The 21831-nt window shown below is 45.1% G+C and overlaps 1 protein-coding gene across 4 annotated transcripts in view; it reads right to left on the bottom strand.

The window, feature by feature from the left end:
* The window catches only part of AGAP1 (ArfGAP with GTPase domain, ankyrin repeat and PH domain 1), a 576216-nt gene that overhangs the window by 174629 nt on the left and 379756 nt on the right, over positions 1-21831 (bottom strand). For all 4 annotated transcript variants that reach the window (XM_040231824.1, XM_040231822.1, XM_040231820.1 and 1 more), the window contains one exon: positions 10704-10872. In XM_040231824.1, coding sequence (XP_040087758.1) covers positions 10704-10872 — 169 coding nt within the window. The remainder of the gene's footprint in view (positions 1-10703; positions 10873-21831) is intronic.

Below are 21831 nucleotides of genomic sequence, written 5' to 3'. Positions count from 1 at the left end.
AAAGACAAAGCCCGCGTCTTCCCGCTGTGTGGCGTGGCACTCATTCTTGCCAATGATACCTGCACTTCTCATCCTCCCCGTTTATATGAGAGTGATGAACACTTGGCTACTATGCATGCTGACGGACAGCAACCACCACCTGTGCTTATTTACACGATGCTTACTTAGCCACAAGCCATTTCTTGGTACAGGTTATATGAACAAGTTTATATGCGGTAGTTACAATGAGGTATGACAATATTGCACAAAAGGAGGTTAACACTAAGGATTTTAAGTAATAAAACATGAATTTAACACTCATGCAGTCAGTCCAGTCTCTCAGTCGTGTCCGACTCTTTGTGACCCCCATGGACGGCAGCCAGGCCTCCCTGTCCATCACCGACTCCCAGAGCTTGCTCAAACTCATGTCCATTGAGTCAGTGATGCCATCCAACCGTCTCATCCTCTGCCTTTCTCCTCCTGCCTTCAATCTTTCCCAGCATCAGGGTCTTTTCCAGTGACTCAGTTCAATAAAATACAGTTTTATAAAATAGAGTCCAAGATGCTCATATCTTGTCTTCTAGCTCCTTATTTGGCTCTATGCCCTCAAGAACTTAGTTCAATTGCTCACTCCCTTCTTTAACATATTCCTTCTCCTCCATCTGATATATGCAGTAGGCATTTTTGCACAAAATCCCCCGTAACTGAGCGGCGCACTGCTTTGAGGGCAGGCATCTCTGGCTCTCACTGCATCTCCTGAGCCCTTTTGAGGAGGCGGCCGTGATGCCCACACAACGGCCCCACGCCCAGGCCTGTCCACCTGGACTTCCTCCTCTCCTCCCCAGGTCTCACAGAATCATCTCTCAGGACTGAATAGAGGCCCTGTCTGTAAGGAGTGAGGGTACTGGGCAACTCCATGTTTGCAACGGTGAGGATGTAAAGGGGGCTACTTGTTTGTGAGTCAGGACATTTGGGGGGCTGACTCCTCACTAGGAACATTCCAGAGAGAGGCAAGGTCTCTGCAGGCGTCGTTACTTGAAATGCCGGGCCACAAGGTTCAGAGCTGGTGAAACATCAGGACGACTCGGTTCTCTTCTGCCAACACGGGAATGTTTACGTAGCAAGTAGACCAACCATGGACTTGACTCACACAGAAAGGCTGTAACCTGAGGCCCCGGTCACAGCCGAGGCCCCGGCCAGCCTTCCTGAAGACCGTGGGTCACGTACTGACGTCTGTCTCGGAGCTCCGCCTCCCCAGCCCTTTTCCTATAACTCCTCCATGCTATTTTGCTGATCATGAAAGCATCATATCAACAGCTGAAATCCTACTCTCCACTGAACACACACATTTTTGAGAGGGGAGAAAGTCTCTACAGCAACCTTTATTTACTTATTGGAATATCTGTTCCCATAGGGATGTACAACTTAGAATTGCCAACATCCCTCGTATGTTTATAATGAAAATCATCAAGGATTAACTTGCTTTTGTCAGTTCTTACAGAAGGGAACACTTCATTTGGAGTTTAAAGGACTGAAGATGTTTTCTTTAAACTCGAAGGTGTGGCTTTGATTTCTATGGGAACTGTACCCCAAAGGTCTCAACCATAAAATACTGCAATGGAGGAACCGTTATCAGAAAGCCAACATAGTTACCCTCAATATTTATCACTTGCATCTCACATGACAGGCGATAGTCAAGAATATTTACTTCATGCAAAAATAACTGCCAGGTCATGACATTAGGAGAGGATAACAAAGGGAGAGAAATAGCGGTCTACATCTCAAAGAGTTTACAATTTAATGCCGAAAACAACACAGCACAGATCTGCCTAATCCTCAGTGGGAAAAACGTGCCAACAGAGAAAACCAACAGTAGGAAGGCATTTCTCCTAAGAGCAGAAGAGGCCGAATCAAATAATAGCTTGAGTCATTTCACTTCAGATGTCACCAACTTTCTCAAATGCTAGTCTCAGAGAAACCCCACGAGACATGTTTAACCTGAAAATAATGAATTACTACTTAGCCACCAAAACCTAGCCCGCTGAAATCTGGTTTATGGAAGCAGACCTCACCATGTGATGCTGATTTGGGGGAGTTCTCAAGCAAATTAATTCTCAACCAAGAAGGTGAGCGTCTGCAAGCGTTCCGCCAAGTTATAGGAGTTTAGGCGAGGCATCCAACTGATGTACCGGTGGGTTCACGCTGTAAACAGAACCCAAGGGATGGGCAATGATTGGGTGGCCAAGGCAGGGACGGGGTGAGAAGCCAGGCTCTGAAGCCCTAACAAGCCTGAGATGTGACCCACCGGGAGGGGATCGCTCATCCGGCTCACAGAACAGGCTCTGGAGTTATTACCATGTCTTCTAGACCATCTGAAACTAAACAAAGAAAAACTTTTGTTTCTACGAGACAACCACGGATCCAGTTTTGATGTCGCGTGATTTTTTTTTTTTTTTTTAATAGCTATTACCACTGTAGCAGCAGCTTAGCGACTCGGCGTCTGCAGTGTGAGCAGTTTTGATAAACAGCCTCTGCGGGCCACACAACGGGGATAATGTATCCTTAAGTACCGCCAATGAGCTGCCATTCTGCACAGCCAATTACTTCTGTGCGTCTGTCACTCAAAGGAAAAATGACTGAGCCCATTAGATCAAACCTTTGTCACTGTTCCTAATGCACTCTTAGGCCTCATTAATCTCCGGGAGCAGCAACAGAGCCGCCGGTGTCTCATTGCCTCCCCCGATCAGGCCCACGTGAAGTCTCTCATCTCTCCCCCAAGTGCTCCGCGTTAATCAAGCTCTCCTTATTACCCCAGTCCCTGTCATGGCGGAGAGCGCGCTCCCTCTTAAATGCTCTCATTATGACCCATCTTTAGAGCCGGCTAAGTGGAAAAAAAAAAAAAAAAAAAAAGAGAGGAGAGGGAGAGAGGGAGAAAGAGGACGGGAGAGAAAGAGGAGAGGAAAAAGCAAGTCCGATCACATTAATATTCATGACAATAATTAGTATTCTAGGTCACTGAATATTCATGCCATTAGTTTGGTTTTTTATGGGTTTGCTGGATGTCCTGATTACTGAAGTGTGGAGGAAAACAGCATGGTTGAGACTTTCGATGTCAACGGCGGTTCAGTCTGCAAAACACGTTGAGATCCTCATCCCCCCGCCCTCCAGCTAGAAAAAAAATCAGCTCGACCCTTGGGGATGGCTTTCCTATTTCGAAACCACTGGGGGCCTGTGTTGGGGGGAAGTGGAGGAGAAGTGGGGGGGAAAGGTTTCCCCCCTTTCACAGAGGTCCCAGCGTCAGTCTGGTGAGGATGAAAACACACCCACAAAAGCCAACAAAAGACGCACTTTGGGGACCACAAGAGAGCTGACATCTCAAGATCGCGTGTCGCAACTGGGAGCTGGGGAGAACACAGGAATAAAGAGAGGATGGACACACGGAACCAGAGTGGGGTGCCCATGGAGATCCAGGGACGTCTTAACGGGGACGCCTCCTGCTGCCATCGTCGGGGGAGCTGGGGGGCGGGGGGCATGGGTTTAGTAAGTCTAAGCCACTAAGTCTACCCAACGGCTAAATAAACACTTCATGGCACCTGCAAAATTAATTCAAAGACCTGAGTTCTCAACCCTCTTCCTTTTCTTCACTGGTGATGAGCAGGACTCTCATGATGGACCCCTGACACCGTGCTGAAGAGTCAGGCTTTGGAAAGGCAAGGCTTGTGTTATCCTTACAGGGGTGGAGGTAGGCACTGTTCTCCCGTTTTCAAGACGTGGAAGCTGGGGGTTTAGAGACAGCTGCACAAGGTCCTAGGATGGGGGAGGCGGGATTCGGTTTAGTGTCTGTGACTCCAAAGCCCCCACTGCGGGCCCTTATGTTTCCTGCTTTCTACTGAAACATCAAAATAACTGTCAGAGCTGAACTCTATTCTGTCACATGTGGATACAGTTTTACCAACCTGGCCCAAAACTCGTGTCAGAAAGTATTTCTGGACATTTGCCCATCTTCTCTGGAAACGTTTTTTTTTTTAGAAAGTTTAGTCGCTCAGTCTTGTCTGATTCTTTGCAACCCCATGGACCATAGCCTACCAGGCTCCCCCATCTACGGGATTTTCCAGGCAAGAGTACTGGGTTGCCATTTCTTTCTCCAGAGGATCTTCCCGACCCATGGATTGAACCTGGGCTCCCACATTGTAGGCAGACGCTTTACCGTCTGAGCCACCAGGGAAGTGGAAGTTTTTCCACCCTCTCTGGAAGCATCCCTGGGTAGATTCTCTAAATGTGACTTCTGATGGGTTCCCTTAGAATGGCAATGTAGGACTTCCCGGTGGTGCAGTGGATAGGAATCCACGTGGCAATGCAGGGGACATGGGTTCGAGCCCTGGTCCAGGAAAATCCCATGTGCCGCGGAGCAACTAAGCTGGTGAGCCATGGTTACTGAGCCAGAGCTCTAGAGCCCACCAGTCGCAGCTACCAAGCCTATAAGCTGCAACTCCTGAAGCCCGCATGACTGGAGCCTGAGCTTCACAACGAGAGAAGCTGCAGCCATGAAGAGCCTGTGCACTGCCAGGAAGAGCAGCCCTCGCTTGCTGCAGCTAGAGAAGGCCCGCACAAAGCGTCAAAGATCCAGCACAGCTGAAACTGCAAACCAATAAATACAAAGAATGGAAAAGGCAGATGCTGCCCGGGGCATCCTGAGAAACCGATCTTGCAGGAAGGGAAAGATGTGATGGGGAGGGGGGAACTGAATCAGGTCTGAATCAACAAACATCTTCTGGATTTTCCGTCTTCTTGCTGGAGTAGATGCTGAAGTAATTTTTTCAAAAACCCATTGAGAGGGAAATGTTCTATATCCATGTATGTTATCCAAAAATGTTTTCTTTCTGCCTTCACACTTGATTGATAATAGCTTGACTCTACATACGCTTCTAAATTCAAAATGATTTGTCCATGTAACAAATACAAGGTGTTGTTCTTGGGAAGGCCAAGGTCTATAAGAGTTTTCTTCCTGCATAGGTTAACCTCAGTCGTCCCTTAACTTGGATGCTTTGGGGAACCTGTCCATGTTTACAGAGCTTACTCTCCTATCCAATTTGATACCTGACTCTTCAAATGGGAAGACACTGGCATTTTCTTGGTCATCTCCAGCATCCTTTCATCTGTTATATCTTTGATTGCCAGCAGTACCTTTAGCTATGTTCTTTATAGTTTGTAATCCATTTACTGAAATTTTTATTTTTGCAATTTCCCCCCTTAATTTCTCCTCAGATTTTTCATCTAATCTTTTGTTTAATTCATTTTGAGAATATGAGAACCGATCTCTTAAATCTTTCTGATGATAGTAACTGTTGTTGCTTAGTCACTCAGTTGTGTCTGACTCTTGCAACTTGTCGCCGGCCAGGCTCCTCTGTCCATGGGATTTCCCAGGCAAGAATAACTGAAGTGGGTTGCCATTTCCTTCTCCAGTACATGTTCCTGACCCCAGGAATAGAACCTGTGTCTCCTGCTTGGCAGGCAGATCCTTTATCACAGAGCTACCTGGCAAGCCCTGATAGTAGCTGTAATTTCCTCTTAAAGTAGAGCCAGGAGCCTCCCCGTCTTCACTGCAGGCCTTCTGCTCTGGTTAACTCACAAGTCCCAAAATGAGACCCAGGCTGGGTCTGCAGTATGAAGGCATGACAATGTGTTTTTCCTCCTCCTCCCCAACCCCCTGGCAAAACGTGATGTTAATATCATCAGATTTCCAGCATTTTAATGTCTGAGATGTAGTCAGCATTCCAATACTGGCAAACCACTCGCCAATACCAGGAATAGCATAAGACAGCCTTCCCTGGTGTCTCAGACGTTAAGCGTCTGTCTACAATGCAGGAGACCTGGGTTCGATCCCTGGGTTGGGAAGATCCCCTGGAGAAGGAAATGGCAAGCCACTCTAGGACTATTGCCTGGAAAATTCCATGGACAGAGGAGCCTGGTAGGCTACAGTCAGAAGAGTTGGACACGACTGAGCGACTTCACTTCAGCCTTCCCCCAAGTAATTTTCTATCCCATTGTCCCTTTTAGACCCACCAGCTTCAATGGTCTTATTTTTGTGTTTATCGTCTGACTCCTCCAGCCCCCACTGGAGTGTACAGCCCTTGGAGGGAGGGTCTTGTTTCACCCCCTGGAACTCCAGAGCACTAATCAGGGCTGGGCAGGCACTGATTCAGTAATGATGGTAAGGGGATGGTACAAGAGGTGGAGCAACACAGTACCCAAATCATTACACTTGTTGAGACAATCTAAAAGTCAACATCGACACAGTTAGGCATCATGAGACTTGAAGCACGGAAGGCGTCATGGCTGCACACTAGAAAGCAAGAGAAACATCTGGATAATAATTATTTCAGCTAAGAAAGAGGTAAGATGGCCGGATATAAAAAATACAAACATTCAGAGCTTTCTTATTTCTTACCAATTAGATGATATAATAGATACGCCCCCTAACATATAACCTTCACATTTCACCAAAAATTATAAAGTAATAGAATGGATTAACAGTAATCTGATCTATCCTAACAGTAATAGAATAAATAACATACAGAGGGGTATATAATAAGTTTGAATAAATGGGAAAGAACTGTGTTAGAATAAGAAACTCAATATAGCTAAGATGTCAGTTCCTCTACTACTAATTCATAGATTAACAGCATGACAATTAGAGTCACAATGAGATTATTTTTAGGGGGAAGAGAAGGTTTCAAGTTATTTTGAAGTTTATTGGAAAAAAAATAAATGGGTGGCAATAACCAAGAAAAACTATAAAATCAAAGAGTAATAAGAAACTATGTTATAGGTTATATTACCAGGTATGAATCGAGCCATGAATCTAAGACAGTGGAGGAAACCCACACAATGTGGAGAAAGTAGGTCAATGGAATAAATTTTTAAGCCCAGAAACATAACTAATTTGATTAAATGAGTTAGTTGCACAAGAAAGGAGGCAAACAGAGTCAACAGGAAAAGGAAATAACAGAGAAAGAACAATTAGTTATGCATTTCAATAAAAAGTTTAACTAGATTTCCTACTACATATAATAGACCCCAACAAATTAGAGGTGGACTAGAGGTTAAATATAAAAAAAGGGAAAGGGACCAACAGTAAAAGTATAAAACTCTGAAATAAATATATATGATTTATGATCTTATTTCAGGATTATTAAAGGATTTCTATATACCTAAAATAGAAACTAGAGAAGTACAAGTCTAATGATTTTATTATATACCAAAGAAGGAGAACCTCTATATGTAAATAAGACCATAAAATCAAAGAAGCAAATAGTAGCTGCAAAATATATTACAAAGTGTTAATATGCTTAATATACAAAGAGTTCTTACATGTTAATAAGCAAAGGACAAGTGCCTAGTGCAGCAATGGGCAAAGGATACATCCAAAGAATACAACGTAAGAAACACAGGCGACCTAAAGACAGATGAGATGCTCAACGTCAGCATGAATTGAAGGAATCCAAACAAGCGAAGCACCAAATGCTTTTATTGCTTATGAGATTAGCATAGATTCTAAAAATGTGTAAAAATGAAATGAGCACTCACTTTATACGCAGAAGTTTATTTTATATAAAACCTCTTTAGAAATGAATTTGGAAATGTGTAACAAGAATCTTATAAATGTTTATATCTGTTTACCGAGTCACTTCAACTCCAGACGTTTATTCTAAGATATTAGTAAGTTATGCACAAAGATTTCAGAATAAGTGTGTATCAGGTCAGGCCTACGTGAATGTAAAAGTTATAGAAGGGAAGGCACACAACATCGATCTGATTCAATAACGTGGAGATAGAAAGTGAAAAACAAGCAATCAAAAAGGCTACAAAGAAACAGCAGATCATCCAGAGTTCCAAACCAAAGTGGCAGAATTCTAATGAGTTGACAGTGAAAGGTGAGGTTAAGTTCTGTGGTAGGTCCTTTGTCAAGTAGCTCTAAAATAACTAATAACCATTTTTCAGCTAAAAAAAAAATCCATCACTTAAAAGCAGCAACGATTTACTTTGAACTAAGTTTGCCGGGCTGGAATTCTTCCTATGAGCCAGTTCTACCAACAGCAGGTAGACGTCACTCTGGCTGGACACGTTGATGACACTGTCCAGGGCTTGGCAGAGGGCACCACAGCCCTGAGCCCTGTGGCCACGAGCGGCTTCCTTCCTCCCCTAAGTGGTGCTGTGCTCCGGCGGACGTCATATTCCCACTTCCGAGTCCCTACTTGTATTTTTTTTTAATTAATCTATTTAAATTGGAGGATAATTCCAACGCTCTGACGGTTTCTGCCACACATCAACATGAGTCAACCACAGGTAGATATGTGTCCCCCCTATCCTGAATCCCCCTCCTCCCCACCTCCCCGCCCAATCCCTCTGGGCTGTCCCGAGCACCGGCCCTGGGTGCCCTGTTTCAGGCACTGAACTTGCACTGCTCGCGTCCCTCCCTGTGATCCAAGGAGGATGGAAATCTACCGGGCTCCCTGCATGGCAATGCAAGCGGTGTAGGTTGATTATCTGCTTGTAACGAACCGAGGGTGTGACCGTGGAAAAAGGATTTCGTTTGTGCCCCGAAGCCTCCCATTCACCCAACAGCAAGATTCTTAAAGAGAAGGCAACTGGACATTGTGGACTCAATCCCTAGGCTGAGGCCCACAACATAACATCTCCTGGGGACATGATAAGGTTTATACGGCATTGGTGTGTTTTCTATTTGTTAACAAACACAACATTTTCCTTAGGACAGTAAGTGGCAGTTAAGCTCCAAAGAGCACAAATCTCAAGATGACGTTCAAACCCCAAATCTTACATAGCCCACACGGCTTCAAATTGTCAGGACTCTTTCCTCGTCCTACTTGCTGGCAAGTTCCCACCCTTTTTTCCCACCCACACAGGTATATCCCCCGGAAGCCTTGTCCCACCTCCTGGGTGGAGCCGAGCACATTGCCTTGGGCCTTCACACCCCCTTACCTGCCCCAACTATGGGCCGCTGCACTGATTCATCTACTCATCTCTCCCACTACCCAGAGGCTGAGATTCCAGAGGGCAGGGATAACATCTGATATTTTTGTTCCCCCGGAGTGCAGGACAGTGACCAGCACACATTAGAAACTTCATATGTGCTTGCTGATTTGAATAAATAAATGGAGAGATGTGGCATGACAGTAGGTTAGAAGCGGAAATGGAAAGTTGGTGACTTTCCATAAGGGGTGACTGCCCTGCATGGAAGTTCTGGAGGTCGGGAACTTGGGATCCACAATGCACAATCCCTGGCATGGAACAGATACTCAATAAGTACTTTTTGAACAAAAAAAACAGTTTAAAATGAAGACATCAGCTTTTTATTCACTATAGAAAAATTCTTTTTTCCTTGGGCACTTTTCTCTCTTCCTATAGAGTTAGCATACCATCCTGAAAGGGAAAATTCACGTATCTCTTGGAAGGAAGGTCAGTAGTCCATGAGACACATAGGGTAATCTTATCTGCTTCCTGGAATGAACTAATGTCTCTGTTACGAGAAAGCCCAGTTTTACTTTGATTAGTAACAACAGCTGACGTTTGTGTTGTGTTTATGAGTTTCCGCAGTACCTGCCATCACACCTCTGTGACGGAGGTAGACCAGGCCAGATCAGCCTCATGGGAAGTGTGGTCAGTTACCTACCCAACACCTCGCAGCCCCCGGCAGCAGGGCACAGGCTGGTGGACCCCAAATTCCATCTCCTTTTTATTAGCCTCCTTTGGCCAACAATGTCATTCACACCGTGGAACGATGGGGTCAGCATCATTCCTCTTTAAAAGCATTTAGCATTTCAGAAAGGAAGAAAGGCAGCGTGTTTAAGAGGCAGGGACACATGCGAGGAATGACTGCAGCAGAGAAATCTATTTTGAGAAAATCAGATGTGAGCTGGAGAGGAGAAAGGAAATAACTGAAATCTGTTAAGGGATTCCATTTGTTGGAGGAGTCTGAGTTTGTTGGTGGGAAGACTTTAAGTCCTCACCACCTTTCCTCTGATAAGAAATCACGGAAGGCAAAAGCCACAGCATGGTTTGCCAACCAAGACTCTTATACAACAATGAACCACAATACCCTGGAGGGCTTGCGCTGTACACCGAGGCTGGGAATTTCTCAACACATCTATTTTGAGAAACACTGATTTTCTCTGATGCTGAATGAAAGACAAATCCTCCTTTAAAAGAGAATGCAGAAAACCAAAGCTGTGTCGAAGAAGACATAACAGTTACAATATAAAACCGAGAGAGTCTGAAATTTTGTGCAGGTCCAATGGTTTGCTTTAAATCTTGCTCCAAATTGGCGTTTCCATTTTTCTATACACATTTACGACAAATTAGTTAGGACTAATCTTTGACACTTTAACAGTGAATTGATGTTTTTCAGAGGGCCCTTAAATCCTCCATCATGTGTAAGATACAACTTTCAACCTCCCAGCCCTGGAAAAGCCTAGCAGTCCACGCAGCTGTGACTCAAAGTGCCGCAGTTTGCTTGTGGGCAGTCCTGGGACCCAAAGTGCAGGGGGAACAAGTACCCAGAGAAGACACGAGAGGGTGTCATTAGCCTACAGTCTAATGGGCAAAACCTCCGTTTAACCCGAGAAGCTTAGCACTGTCTCCCACATCAGGGCCACCCATTGCTGGAGTCGGGCCAGATCTCTTCGGCAGGTCGGCTGTGAGCTTACCTGAATTCGGTGAAATGTGCAAGCTGCTCATGTCCTTGGACAGGCCGTTGGTTTTCGGGCTGGAGATGGGTGCGCAGGCTGATGTGGCTCGGGGGGGCCTCTTCCCTGGGACTTTCACAGTGGTTCTCAGAAGATCAATCTCTTTACCGTGAACATTCTGCATGTAATCCTGTTCAAAACGTTAAAACACCCAAGAGAGATTAAAAGGGGGACCTTCTACAATCTAGGACAAGAGGATCTATGAGACATCATGAGGTGTCATCCTATGACCCTTCCACGGTGGTGAGCTCTTTAAAAAATAAGGAGGCTTTGATTTGTCTTGTCCTGATGGCGTCATCATTATACTGAAATCAGCTCTGCCTGTGTCCTGAACTAGCCCAGGCTCTGGAGATACAGGAGACGCAGTAGATGGTTCTATGCAGGAGGATAAAGAAAATAAATATGGACATGAAATCCTACTCTGTGAGCTGATACTTATCAGATGGCACATGAGGAGCCTGGGCTCTTCCTGTGAGTTGCAGGGAAAATTCCATGGCGTAGGAACTATTTTGTAATAACCTTTTTGTCTCTGATGGTGATACCCTTGAATGTCTAGCTAAGACTGAAGTTGTCTGCTGGGAACTCAGGTAAACACTCTAACTCAGAGGCCAAGCGTTTTGTTCAGGAAGATGTCTGAGGGGTCAGTGGTAGGGTGCTGAAAAAACATAGAGGTCCCTGATGGATGGACAAGAGCTGGATGTTCAAGTAGAAAGCACATTATTCATATTCAGAGTGAGGTTTCTTCAAGGGATTTGCTGTACTCAGAAACAGTGTCTTGCTGCTGTCTGTGTTTTGGAGGTGAACGACTAGCAGTTGGCATGGAACTAAGGAGAAGTCTGGGTACACAGTGGGCCGTTATCCAATTCCACGAGGAGGAAAACAATACTTAGGAGTCAGATGATGGATGGGCAGAGAGGAGACGGTGACTGAGAGCCAGGGTGAGGGGTCTCTTGGTGCATTAGGAGTTATTGATCTTTGCATGTGTTTTTATGGGCAATAAGCCCCCTTGTCTCTGCAGACGTATCATTAAACCAACATCACACACTGAGAAACGATGCAGTCTATCTAAATCACTGTTGGGTAAATAATATTTCAAGTGTTTTAAGACAAACCAGGGAAGGAAATAAACAGATTCCTTCCTTGGCAGAATCCTTCATGCGTGTTTGCTGAGTCGCTTCAGTCGTGTCTGACTCTTTTTGACCCCAGGACTTGTAGCCCACCAGGCTCCTCTGTCCATGGGATTCTCCAGGCAAGACTGCTGGAGTGGGGTTGCCACTTTCTCTTCCAAGGGATCTTCCTGACCCAGGGATTGAACCCATTTCTCTTACGTCTCCCGCATTGGCAAGCACGTTCTTTACTACTAGTGCAGCCTGGGAAGCCTGGCGGAATCCTGGGGGGATTCATTTTATGATACCAAAGAAAAACCAATCCATGTGTATTTCGTATAAGCAATCGAGTTCAAGTCCATCTAATTTCAGAAGAACTACCAAAGGAGCCAGTGTGCGGGCTGCAAGGGACCCAGGGAGATGGGAGCAGTGAGCCGTTTCCTTATAGCTGCCCATCAACAGGGCCAGTAGACACAGGGAGAGAAGGAGGCGATGGTCTAGCAGCGAACTGCACAGTCAGAGGGGCCAGGAAAGTCAGTCAAGGCGTGTGACGGACGCTCGAGAGGAGACACAAGGTACCAGGGAAGCCAAGAGAAGGACCCCACTGGCTTCTTTTAATTGCAAGACAAGGTCAATATTTCAGGAGGTGAAGCAGCTGAGAAGCAGGGACTGGTATATCCAGAGGCAGGAAGTTTTCCAGTAGAAATTATGGCCCCCAAAGGAATCCAAAGTCCAAGATTCCAACCCAGGGCAAGAGCCCAAACTGAGTTGTCAGGACAGACAGAGCTGTCCTCTCTCTGCCATATGCAGGAGGGAGGACCGGCTGAGCATCTCACCTCCCCCTGGAACCTAAGCAGCTAGGAGTCGTGGCCACGTGGGGGCCACTCCAGACTCAGGAAGGGGGCTGGGAGAATTCTTAAGAGGAGGAGGAAGTGCTGGAAGAGGAACTCCATCACGTGAGGGGAGCCTGTGATGGAGAATACAGAACCCCAGAAGGTTTGCCGAGCACCAGCCCAGCAAGAGAAGATGCAATGGGGTCACAGGTGATCGCCCAAGGACAGACCTCAGACGGCCAATTCTTAGCAGAGGACAGAAGCTCAAAAAGCCGCAGCTAGACTCAGGAGGAACACAGGACTGCAGGCGGAGAGAGGAAGGGTCAGGGGGTGCACCACAGTAGGGGCGAACTCAGACCAGCTCCTCCAGGGAGGGGCAAGGCTGGGCCTTCTTCAGCGATGATAAACCATCCAGACGGAAGTGCCTGCACCGGCTCGTACACTGTCAGTCGGGAAAGCTGGGGGCATAGGCACTGATACACCCGGGACTGGACCAGCTGGGCATGTCATCTCCCATCTCTTGTTGGGGGACATCTGCCAGGGTTGGCCATGGGCATATTGGAAGGAGAGTCATCACGGGTTTAGGGAAGGGAGGTGCTGTGCCCAACTGGGAACAGACTAAAGACTCCACTTAAAAGTTAAGATGCTTAGAAACTGCGCCCCCTGATTCCCACCACAAATACTATTTACTATGAAAAAAACTGTGATTTCAAAAGGATGAGGACAAAGGATAGAAAGAAAGTCGTTATCCTTAAACTAGGCTGAAGGATAAAGCAGACGGGAGGAAACACTGAGGTCTCATGACGCAGCTCGTCAAGAGGATGGCAGACAAAAAACACATGGAAGAAGTGACCTTCAGGCAGCACAGGACCAAGGGTCAAGGTCACTGTGAAAAAAAAGGTTGTTCTCAAGCAGTTTTCACTTACTTCCATTGATATCTACTGAAAAGGGGCAAACCTCAAGTTTCAAAACCAAAGTTAGGACTTGTAAATAATGAATTCCTTCTTGCATAGTTACTCCTTTAAAAATATCAACTTGCTATAACTTTCTTCTTTAATGCCAATTCTTAACAAATTAAAATACAATAACAGGAGTGTAATTGAGCATTTATGGCTTATGGGCTCTGAAATGAGCCTAATCAGAGAGTGACTAAGCCTCAGCATGGCCCCTTTTTTAATAGGCATGTTTTAACATACAATAACCAGGATATTTTATTTAAAATTATTATAGAAATGTACCAAGTGCCGGCTCTCCAGATCTGAATGCGGCGAAGGGACTCATTTATCTTTGGCTCAGCACGGGCTGAGGGATCTGGTTTTCCTGCCTGAGTTAGGCGCTTCAAAGCACAGATGAATTAGTTCTTAAGAAATGCAGACGGTAAGTTTGGCAGTTCCTAAATTTCAAGCCTCTAACATTGCTAAAACCTTTACAAGATGCATTTCCTAGTCCACACAAGTCTTTTAGCTTGGTGTTTTCAGAAACAGGTGGATACCGGAATCAGTGGCTTCTAGCTTCTCCCAAGAGAAACGACACGGGAGTTTTCTGGTTTTGAAAGAATTACCCTTTTCATCTGGCCCCAGCTTGGGACTTGAGGAATTGAAGCTACAACCTCTAAATAATGTCACCTCTTTAGAAGTGGGACGTGGGGCCCAGTGGTCCAAAGTAGGGACCTCGCAGGGTGAAATAAAGACAGCGAGCCTGATTTTGATATGCAAATGTTCCAGATACATCCCTTCCCTGTGTTCCTGGTAGAAAAATGCTGATCGAGGATAAAAGGGGAAAAAACCCTTTAACAAGGCATGAGGGTAATTCAAAGCCAAGTACTTTTAAACAGCACTTAACAAGTCCCTGGGGCCCACTCAAGAGCCCGGCCCCCCAGAGGTGCCATCTCCTGCCCCTCAACAGCTTGAAAAAGTAGTAATTGCAAACCTATTTGCATTTTTCTTCTCAAGTTGTCCGTGCTCATCGCCTGGATTATATTTTGCAAGCAGGCACCGGAGCGGAGGGACCTGTCCTGGACCGGGTGGATGGAGCTTGGTAACCGTGCCTGGCGCCCCCCTGCCACCCGGCTCCCGAACCTTTGCCATCCCTTGGTTTTCACATTTTCCTCCTAATTATGTTGCATCTATTGCCGTACACTTAATTAGCTGCATTAATGTGATTTCTTTTCACATAGTCAAGCAATTAAGAGCTATGATTGAGTTTCATTCAATTAGCCTCAACAAACATGCTAATTGATGTCCCAGATGCAAATGAGGTACAGTGAGGGAACCTGCTAGCAACTGAGAGCGTGTCAGGGACCCGCAGCTTCCAGTTTGCTGACGGCAGCGCGGCTCCACGTGGCTCCCACCTTCCTCGGGCTGCCTCTGGAGACAGCGCGGAGCCCTGGGCACCTTGGTGGGTGTACCAGATCCCTCCTGACTGGCGCATTAATGAATGCGCTGCGGTAACGGTTTTGTCCTAAAATCTCACAGTTACGACTTCCCAGGACTGGAAGGTCATCACTGAAGAAGCACTGAGTTCCAGCCAGGAGACTGGCGTCAAGTCTCTATCAAAATACTGCACAAGGCTCCTTAAAAAAACCGTCCAGGAGCTCTCCCCAGACAGCCAAGGGAACAATGTGTGGGTGTCGTCTTGGCCATCCCAGAGGCCTCTGTGTGCCTGACGCCCTACAGTTCTCAGTAAATGGTGAGTTCATCTTAGTCAGCTTGGGGGCATTTGGCCCTTGAAGTTAAGCTCAAAATACAGCAATCCATCAATAGTCCCTAAAAATACTCTTACTATATTGATTCTCACTGCTTCCCATCCCTTTGTTACCTTTGGCTGTCTGGTGAAAGATGATTTGCTCCATGTGTTCATAGGGCACCAAAAAGCAGTTTAACAAGATCTTAGAGAGAAACCCAAACGCATCCAAGATGTGATTGGCATCTCAAAGTTAGATCATCAGAATAAAACACACAGCTCTGAAATGCAATCAACATCACCCCAATTTCACATGTACTTTTTAAAGGTATTAAGACTATTCGTTTCCATAATTACATGATGGAAAAAATGACAGGAATCTGTGTTCCAATTAGGTTTTCTCAATAAGTTCTGGTTCCTAACTGTACATAAAATGTTGAGAAATTTACACTTTTCTATTACTATCTAATATTTTCTCTAAGTGAGATAACTGTTAGGACAGACCAATGCTGTGCTTTGGTCTTTGCGTCATGGCTAGTCTAATCAAGCATTTTCTCTTTGCATAATCTAAGTTCAGTAATCCTCAAAGTGTAGTCTTCAACACCCTATCAGAGGATTCACAAGTTCAACACTATTTTCAAAACAACCCCCAAGACATCGTTTGCTTTTTCCCTGTGTTGAAATTTGCTTTGATGGTACAGAAGCGGTGTGAGTGATAAACACTGATGGCGTCTCAGTATGGAGCGAGACCATGGTAACCATGTTGTGCTCTGCACACCGTCTTTATTTTACTGATTCCTGTGCTCTCAAAATGCAAACAAAACACAGTTTCACCCAAAGATGTTCTTAATAAACCAAAACCTACCGATTAAAAACAACTGTAACCTCTGAGCCTTTAAATTTCTCGGGTGATGCCACAGCAAGTACACTTCAGGGTTTCTGCTGCACTTTGAAAGCAGGAAAGCTCTTCCCGAAGCGCTTCAGTCACAAGCTGAATTTGTCACTTGTTTGCTGGGGCAACACTTCTACTTGAAAGAAGGACTACATCAGACACTAACTGTGGTGATTCAGTCTTGGGTGTTTGGCAGATATTTTCTTGAAAATGAACAAAGTTAGTACTGCAAGGAAAGCAGCTGACAGTATTTGTGGCCAGTGATAGAATTTGAGCTTTCTAGTGATAATGTGAAGTTTGAAAACTTGTAACTCTCACCATGAGATTGATACCTTCCAAATACCCAGAGACTTTTTTCTGACAAGACTGGTGGTGATATTAATGAATGTGATTTGGGGGGTATTCAAAGACCCTGATTTAGAAAAGGCAGAGGTACTAGAGACCAAATTGCCATCATTCATTGGGTCATCGAAAAAGCAAGAGAGCTCCAGAAAAACATTTACTTCTGATTCACTAGCTACATTAAAGCCTTTGACTGCATGAATCACAAGAAACTGTGAAAATTATTAAACAGATGGAAAGACCAGACCACCTGACCTGCCTCCTGAGAAACCTGTATGCAGGTTAAGAAGCAACAGTTAGAACCAGACATGAAATAACAGACCAGTTCAAAATTGGGAAAGGAGTATGTCAAGGCTGCATATTGTCACCCTGCTTATTTGACTTACATGCAGAGTACATCACAAGGGTGGATGTATCACAGGCTGGAATCAAGATTGCCTGCAGAAAGATCAACAATCTCAGATATGCAGATGACACCACCCTCATGGCAGAAAGTGAAGAGGAACTAAAGAGCCCTTTAAGAAGGTGAAAGAAGAGAATGAAAAAGCTGGCTTAAAACTCAATACTCAAAAAACTAAGTTCATGGCATCCAGTCCCATCACTTCAAGGCAAGTAGATGGGGTCAAATGGAAACAGTGGTCAATTTAAAAGATGCTTGCTCCTTGGAAGAAAAGCTATGACAAACCTAGACAGTGTATTAAAAGGCAGAGACATCACTTTGCTGACAAAGGTCTGCATAGTCAAAGCTATAGTTTTTCCAGTAGTCATGTACGGATGTGAGAGCTGGACCATAAAGAAGGCTGAGTGCTGAAGAATTGATGCTTTCGAACTGCGGCGGTGCTGGAAAAGACTCTTGAGAGTCCCTTGGACCACAAAGAGATCAAACCAGTCAATCCTGAATATTCGTTGGAAGGACTGATGCTGAAGCTGACTCCAATCCTTTGGCCACCTGACGTGAAGAGCCAATTCATTGGAAAAGACCCTGATGCCGGGAAAGATTGAGGGAAGGAGGAGAAGGTGGTGACAGAGGATGAGATGGTTGGATGGCATCACTGACTGAGTAGACATGAGTTTGCACAAACTCTGGGAGATAGTGAAGGACAGGGAAGCCTGGTATTCATGGGGTTGTAAAGAGTCAGACATGACTTAGCAACTGAACAACAACTCGATGAAAAGTGCAGATTTGGAAATCTGCATACCTCAGTTAAACAAGCGTTCTGAAACGACTGACGCTGAATGTCACATGCGTGGATACAAGTTCATTCAAAGTGCAAGACAGGTCATTGAATTTTATATCAGCAAGGAAGGGAAAATTCATTGAATTCCTAAGCTTTAAGAAACTGTCACATGTCGGGGTTTGGTGCAGTACCCGAGAAGACCCACAATCTGAAATGGCTATTAGAGTGCTCCTCCCTCAGCCCTCCTTCACTGTTGGTGGGAATAGAAATTGCTGAGCAGTATGGCAGACAGCACAGAGGTTCCTCGGAAGCTAGAGCTGCTACGTGATCCGACAACCCACTCCTAGTCGCTCAATCACGTCTGAGTCTTTGCGATCCCACGGACTGCAGCCCGAGAGGCTCCTCTGTCCGTGGAATTTCCCAGGCAAGAACAGTGAAGTGGGCTGCCATTTCCTACTCCGAGGGATCTTCCTGGCCCAAGGATCAAACCCCCATCTCTTGTGTCTCCTGCATTGGCAGGCAGATTCTTTATGACTGTGCCCCCTGGGAAGCCCAAATATCCAGACAAAATTATAATTCAAAAAGACACACGCACCCCAGCGTTCACTGCAGCACTATTGACAACAGCCAGGACATGGAGACAACTCAAAAGTCCATTGACAGACGAACGGGTAAAGAAGTGGTGCAAGTGCAGTGAGGTTGCTCAGTTGTGGCCGACTCTTTGCGACCCTGTGGACTGTAGCCCACCAGGCTTCTCCGTCCATGGGATTCTCCAGGTAAGAGTACTGGAGTGGGTTATCATTTCCTTCTCCAGGGGATCTTCCCGACCCAGGGATCGAACCCGGGTCTCCCGCATTGCAGGCAGACGCTTTAACCTCTGAGCCCCCAGGGAAGCCCCCAAAGAAGTGGTACACACGAACAAAAGACTGTTACTCAGCCATTAAAAAAAAAAAAGAAATAATGCCACTTGCAGCAACATGGATGAATGCAGAGATCACCACAGTGAGTGAAGTAAGCCAGACAGAGAAAGACAAATATCATGACGGCATTCATATATAGAAATCCAAAATACGACAGAAATGGACTTATCTAGCAAACAGACTCACAGCCATAGGGAGCAGACTTGAAATTGCCTGGGTGGGAGGGGAGTGGGAGAAGGAGGGACTAGGAGTTTGGGGTTAGCAGATTCAAAGTATTATATATAGGAGGGATAAGCAACAAGATGCTACAGCACAGCGCAGGGCCCTCTATTCAATATCATATACTAAACCACAGTGGAAAAGAATATGGAAAAGACTGTGCACACGAACCGCAGGATCACTGTGCTGCAGAGGAGAAATTAACATGCCACTCTGAAGCAACTATGCTCCGAAAACAGAAAATTTTAAAAGCACACAACGTTTAAAAAAAAACAAACTCCTCCCTCTTCCAGCCAAGTATCTTTATGAGAGTTTTTCTTACATACTTTAAAACTGCTTTGAAAAAAGGAAAACAATGCTACTCTGCTCACAATTTCCTTTTGTTTTGGAAAGTATCTTTTTCATAAACAATGTTTGTGGGACAGTATGTAATGAGTGGATTATTATTATTTTAAATGAATTCTAGAATATACAATTTTTTTCTGTTCTAATTTCTCCCATGACAAACATCAATAGATATAATCCACAGAAACAAAGACTCACTCAGATCCCTCGATTTCTAAGAAAGTATACGGGCCCTAGAACCATGCGTTCCACTTAATGTTCACAAACCAGCCACGGGCTGGCTGTGTGTGATTTTGTGCACACAACTGGGGGAAGCAGGTACTGGACACAGTCAGCACCCTGTCTGTCTGCTCTTGGAGGAGAGGAATAACTCAGTCTTCCCCATTTTCACTGCACTTCACGTATGTCCAGTTTCAAGAAGAACAGAAGTCTGTATAAATCCTATTTTTAAAAACCTTTACTTCTGGGCTCAAAAAAAAAAAAAAGTATGTAAGAGAAGCCATTGTCAGATGCCCTGCCATTCCCAAACTCTGCTTAATACTATTTTCAAAGGAAATTCCTCTATAAAGACATACATAATACCATCCCTTCAAAGAGACCAGCAAACGCTCAAGTCCGACACATATGAATAATAAACAATAGCCTTATATATAGTCACCGGCGCAGAGGAGAGTGACACCCTAAAGATACCAGGAAGAGATGGTAATACTACGAGAAATCTTCCGGCCACATCCATTCAGATCACATACCTCAAAGAGGACAGTTTCTCCTTATCTCTACAGGACCACAGTTACAATAGCAAGGTAGGAGGCAGCTTCAGAGAGAAAAGCCTTGGGAGAATCAGTTTGGTTTCCCAAGATGGCCAAGAGAATCCCAGAGTCTCACTTCTAGAGCTGCTTTGGGACGACCGCTTGACCAGTGTTCATCCATGTGACCTGTGGCCACTGCAGGAAGAAGGCAGCCAGCAAACTGGATGTCTAACAGCGACGAGGCAAAGGCAAAGCTGACACCTGATTCTGAACAAAGGCTTTACTGCGCCCGGGGAATTAACCTAAGACACACCAGCAGAGAAGGCTGGTGAAAGGTCATGCAGGTGCGGCACCCCTCACGTATCAAGGGGAGCTCGACACCCGGGTAAACCTCTCCAGTGCACATGCTCTCAGTGTGCAAGTCCTATGTCGGGCTCAAGTCCCACATAAGCTCGGTCACAGGTTAAGATGCATGCATGCTCAGTTGCTCAGCTGTGTCTGGCTGTGACCCCATGGACTGTAGCCTGCCAGGCTTCTCTGTCCACAGTATTTCCCAGGCAAGAATCCTGGAGTGGGTTGCCATTTCCTTCTCCAGGGGATCTTGCTGACCCAGGGACTGAACCCATGTCTCCTGTGTCTCTTGTACTGGCAGGTGGATTCGTTACCACTGAGCCACCTGGGAAGCATAGGTTAATACAATATACTAAATCAAAATAGAAAATTTCCACAATGAATTAGGAATACAATCTTTGTGTTTCTTGATTGTCTCTGTCTTGATTGACCTTGTATATTGAGCTTTACACTGCAAGGCAGATTTTTCTCATTTTAAGCTAAATTGAATATTACCCAGTTGTAACCCATGCATGCTCAAACCTAGCCTTACAAAATGAATGTGTTACATACGCAGGTCTCTTCCAGAGGCAAGCATGAGTGAAAGTTCACTGCAGTGAACTTCAAGAAGCCAGCGCCATTCCTGGCTCTACGAGTATTTTTATAATTAAATATGGCTTGAAACAACTGGACCAGTACTTAGATCTGACAAAGTCTGAGTTATGTAGGAATATTCACCGTAATGATAATTAGATCTAGCTGAACCTTTTTAAAACTCCAGATTCCTTGGGATGCATTTGCTAGAACGTGAAGCACTTAAAGAAATAGATTTTTTAAGGACAGAAACGCACACAAAGTCCTCTTCCAAGGACACTGACGGTCACTCTCTTCTTCTACCGTTTTAACTCAACATGGACAGAAAAATTCCCACTTCAGTTTTTGCCCATCACAGAATTTCTTCTAATTTCAGAACTTTGACTAGGCCTGTCTAGAAAAAAAAAAAAAGTCTTTTGCCTCCCTGATGCATTGTTTTGGGAGTGACTCTGTTTTCCTAATGCTATTTACTGCCCATCAAGGTGGTTTACAGTAATATAATCAGATTCATTTCAAATGAAGAGTGGTCAATTCACTGACTAACATAGTTCTCTGGTTTTCTAAATTAAGATTATCTGCAGAAGACAGAGCTGCTTCAGGCCAGAGGATGGCCTCAGAGTAAGAGTGCCTGGGAGGCTCTGTCTGTTAGGGGTTGTGGACTGTTTCATCATCCCGGGTTCTCATTTCTCATCTTTAAAAATAAGGATAATAATAATTCTTTCGTCAAGCAATTGTTGTCGTGATTAACTGAGATAATGCATAAAGAACTTGAAAGAATCCCAAAGCCCTTAATACATGTTGGCTCTTACTGCTCATGTCTAATATTCTGAAATATTTGCCCTGTGATTTCACGTGGGCATTCCCCGAAGTATAGGTGTTGTCCCCACTGGAGGTAGCCA

Source organism: Oryx dammah, unplaced genomic scaffold, assembly GCF_014754425.2.
Source record: "Oryx dammah isolate SB20612 unplaced genomic scaffold, SCBI_Odam_1.1 HiC_scaffold_28, whole genome shotgun sequence".
Taxonomy (NCBI): Eukaryota; Metazoa; Chordata; class Mammalia; order Artiodactyla; family Bovidae; genus Oryx; species Oryx dammah.
Note: the sequence above shows the minus strand (reverse complement) of the source record. Positions and strands in the feature narration are given on the sequence as shown.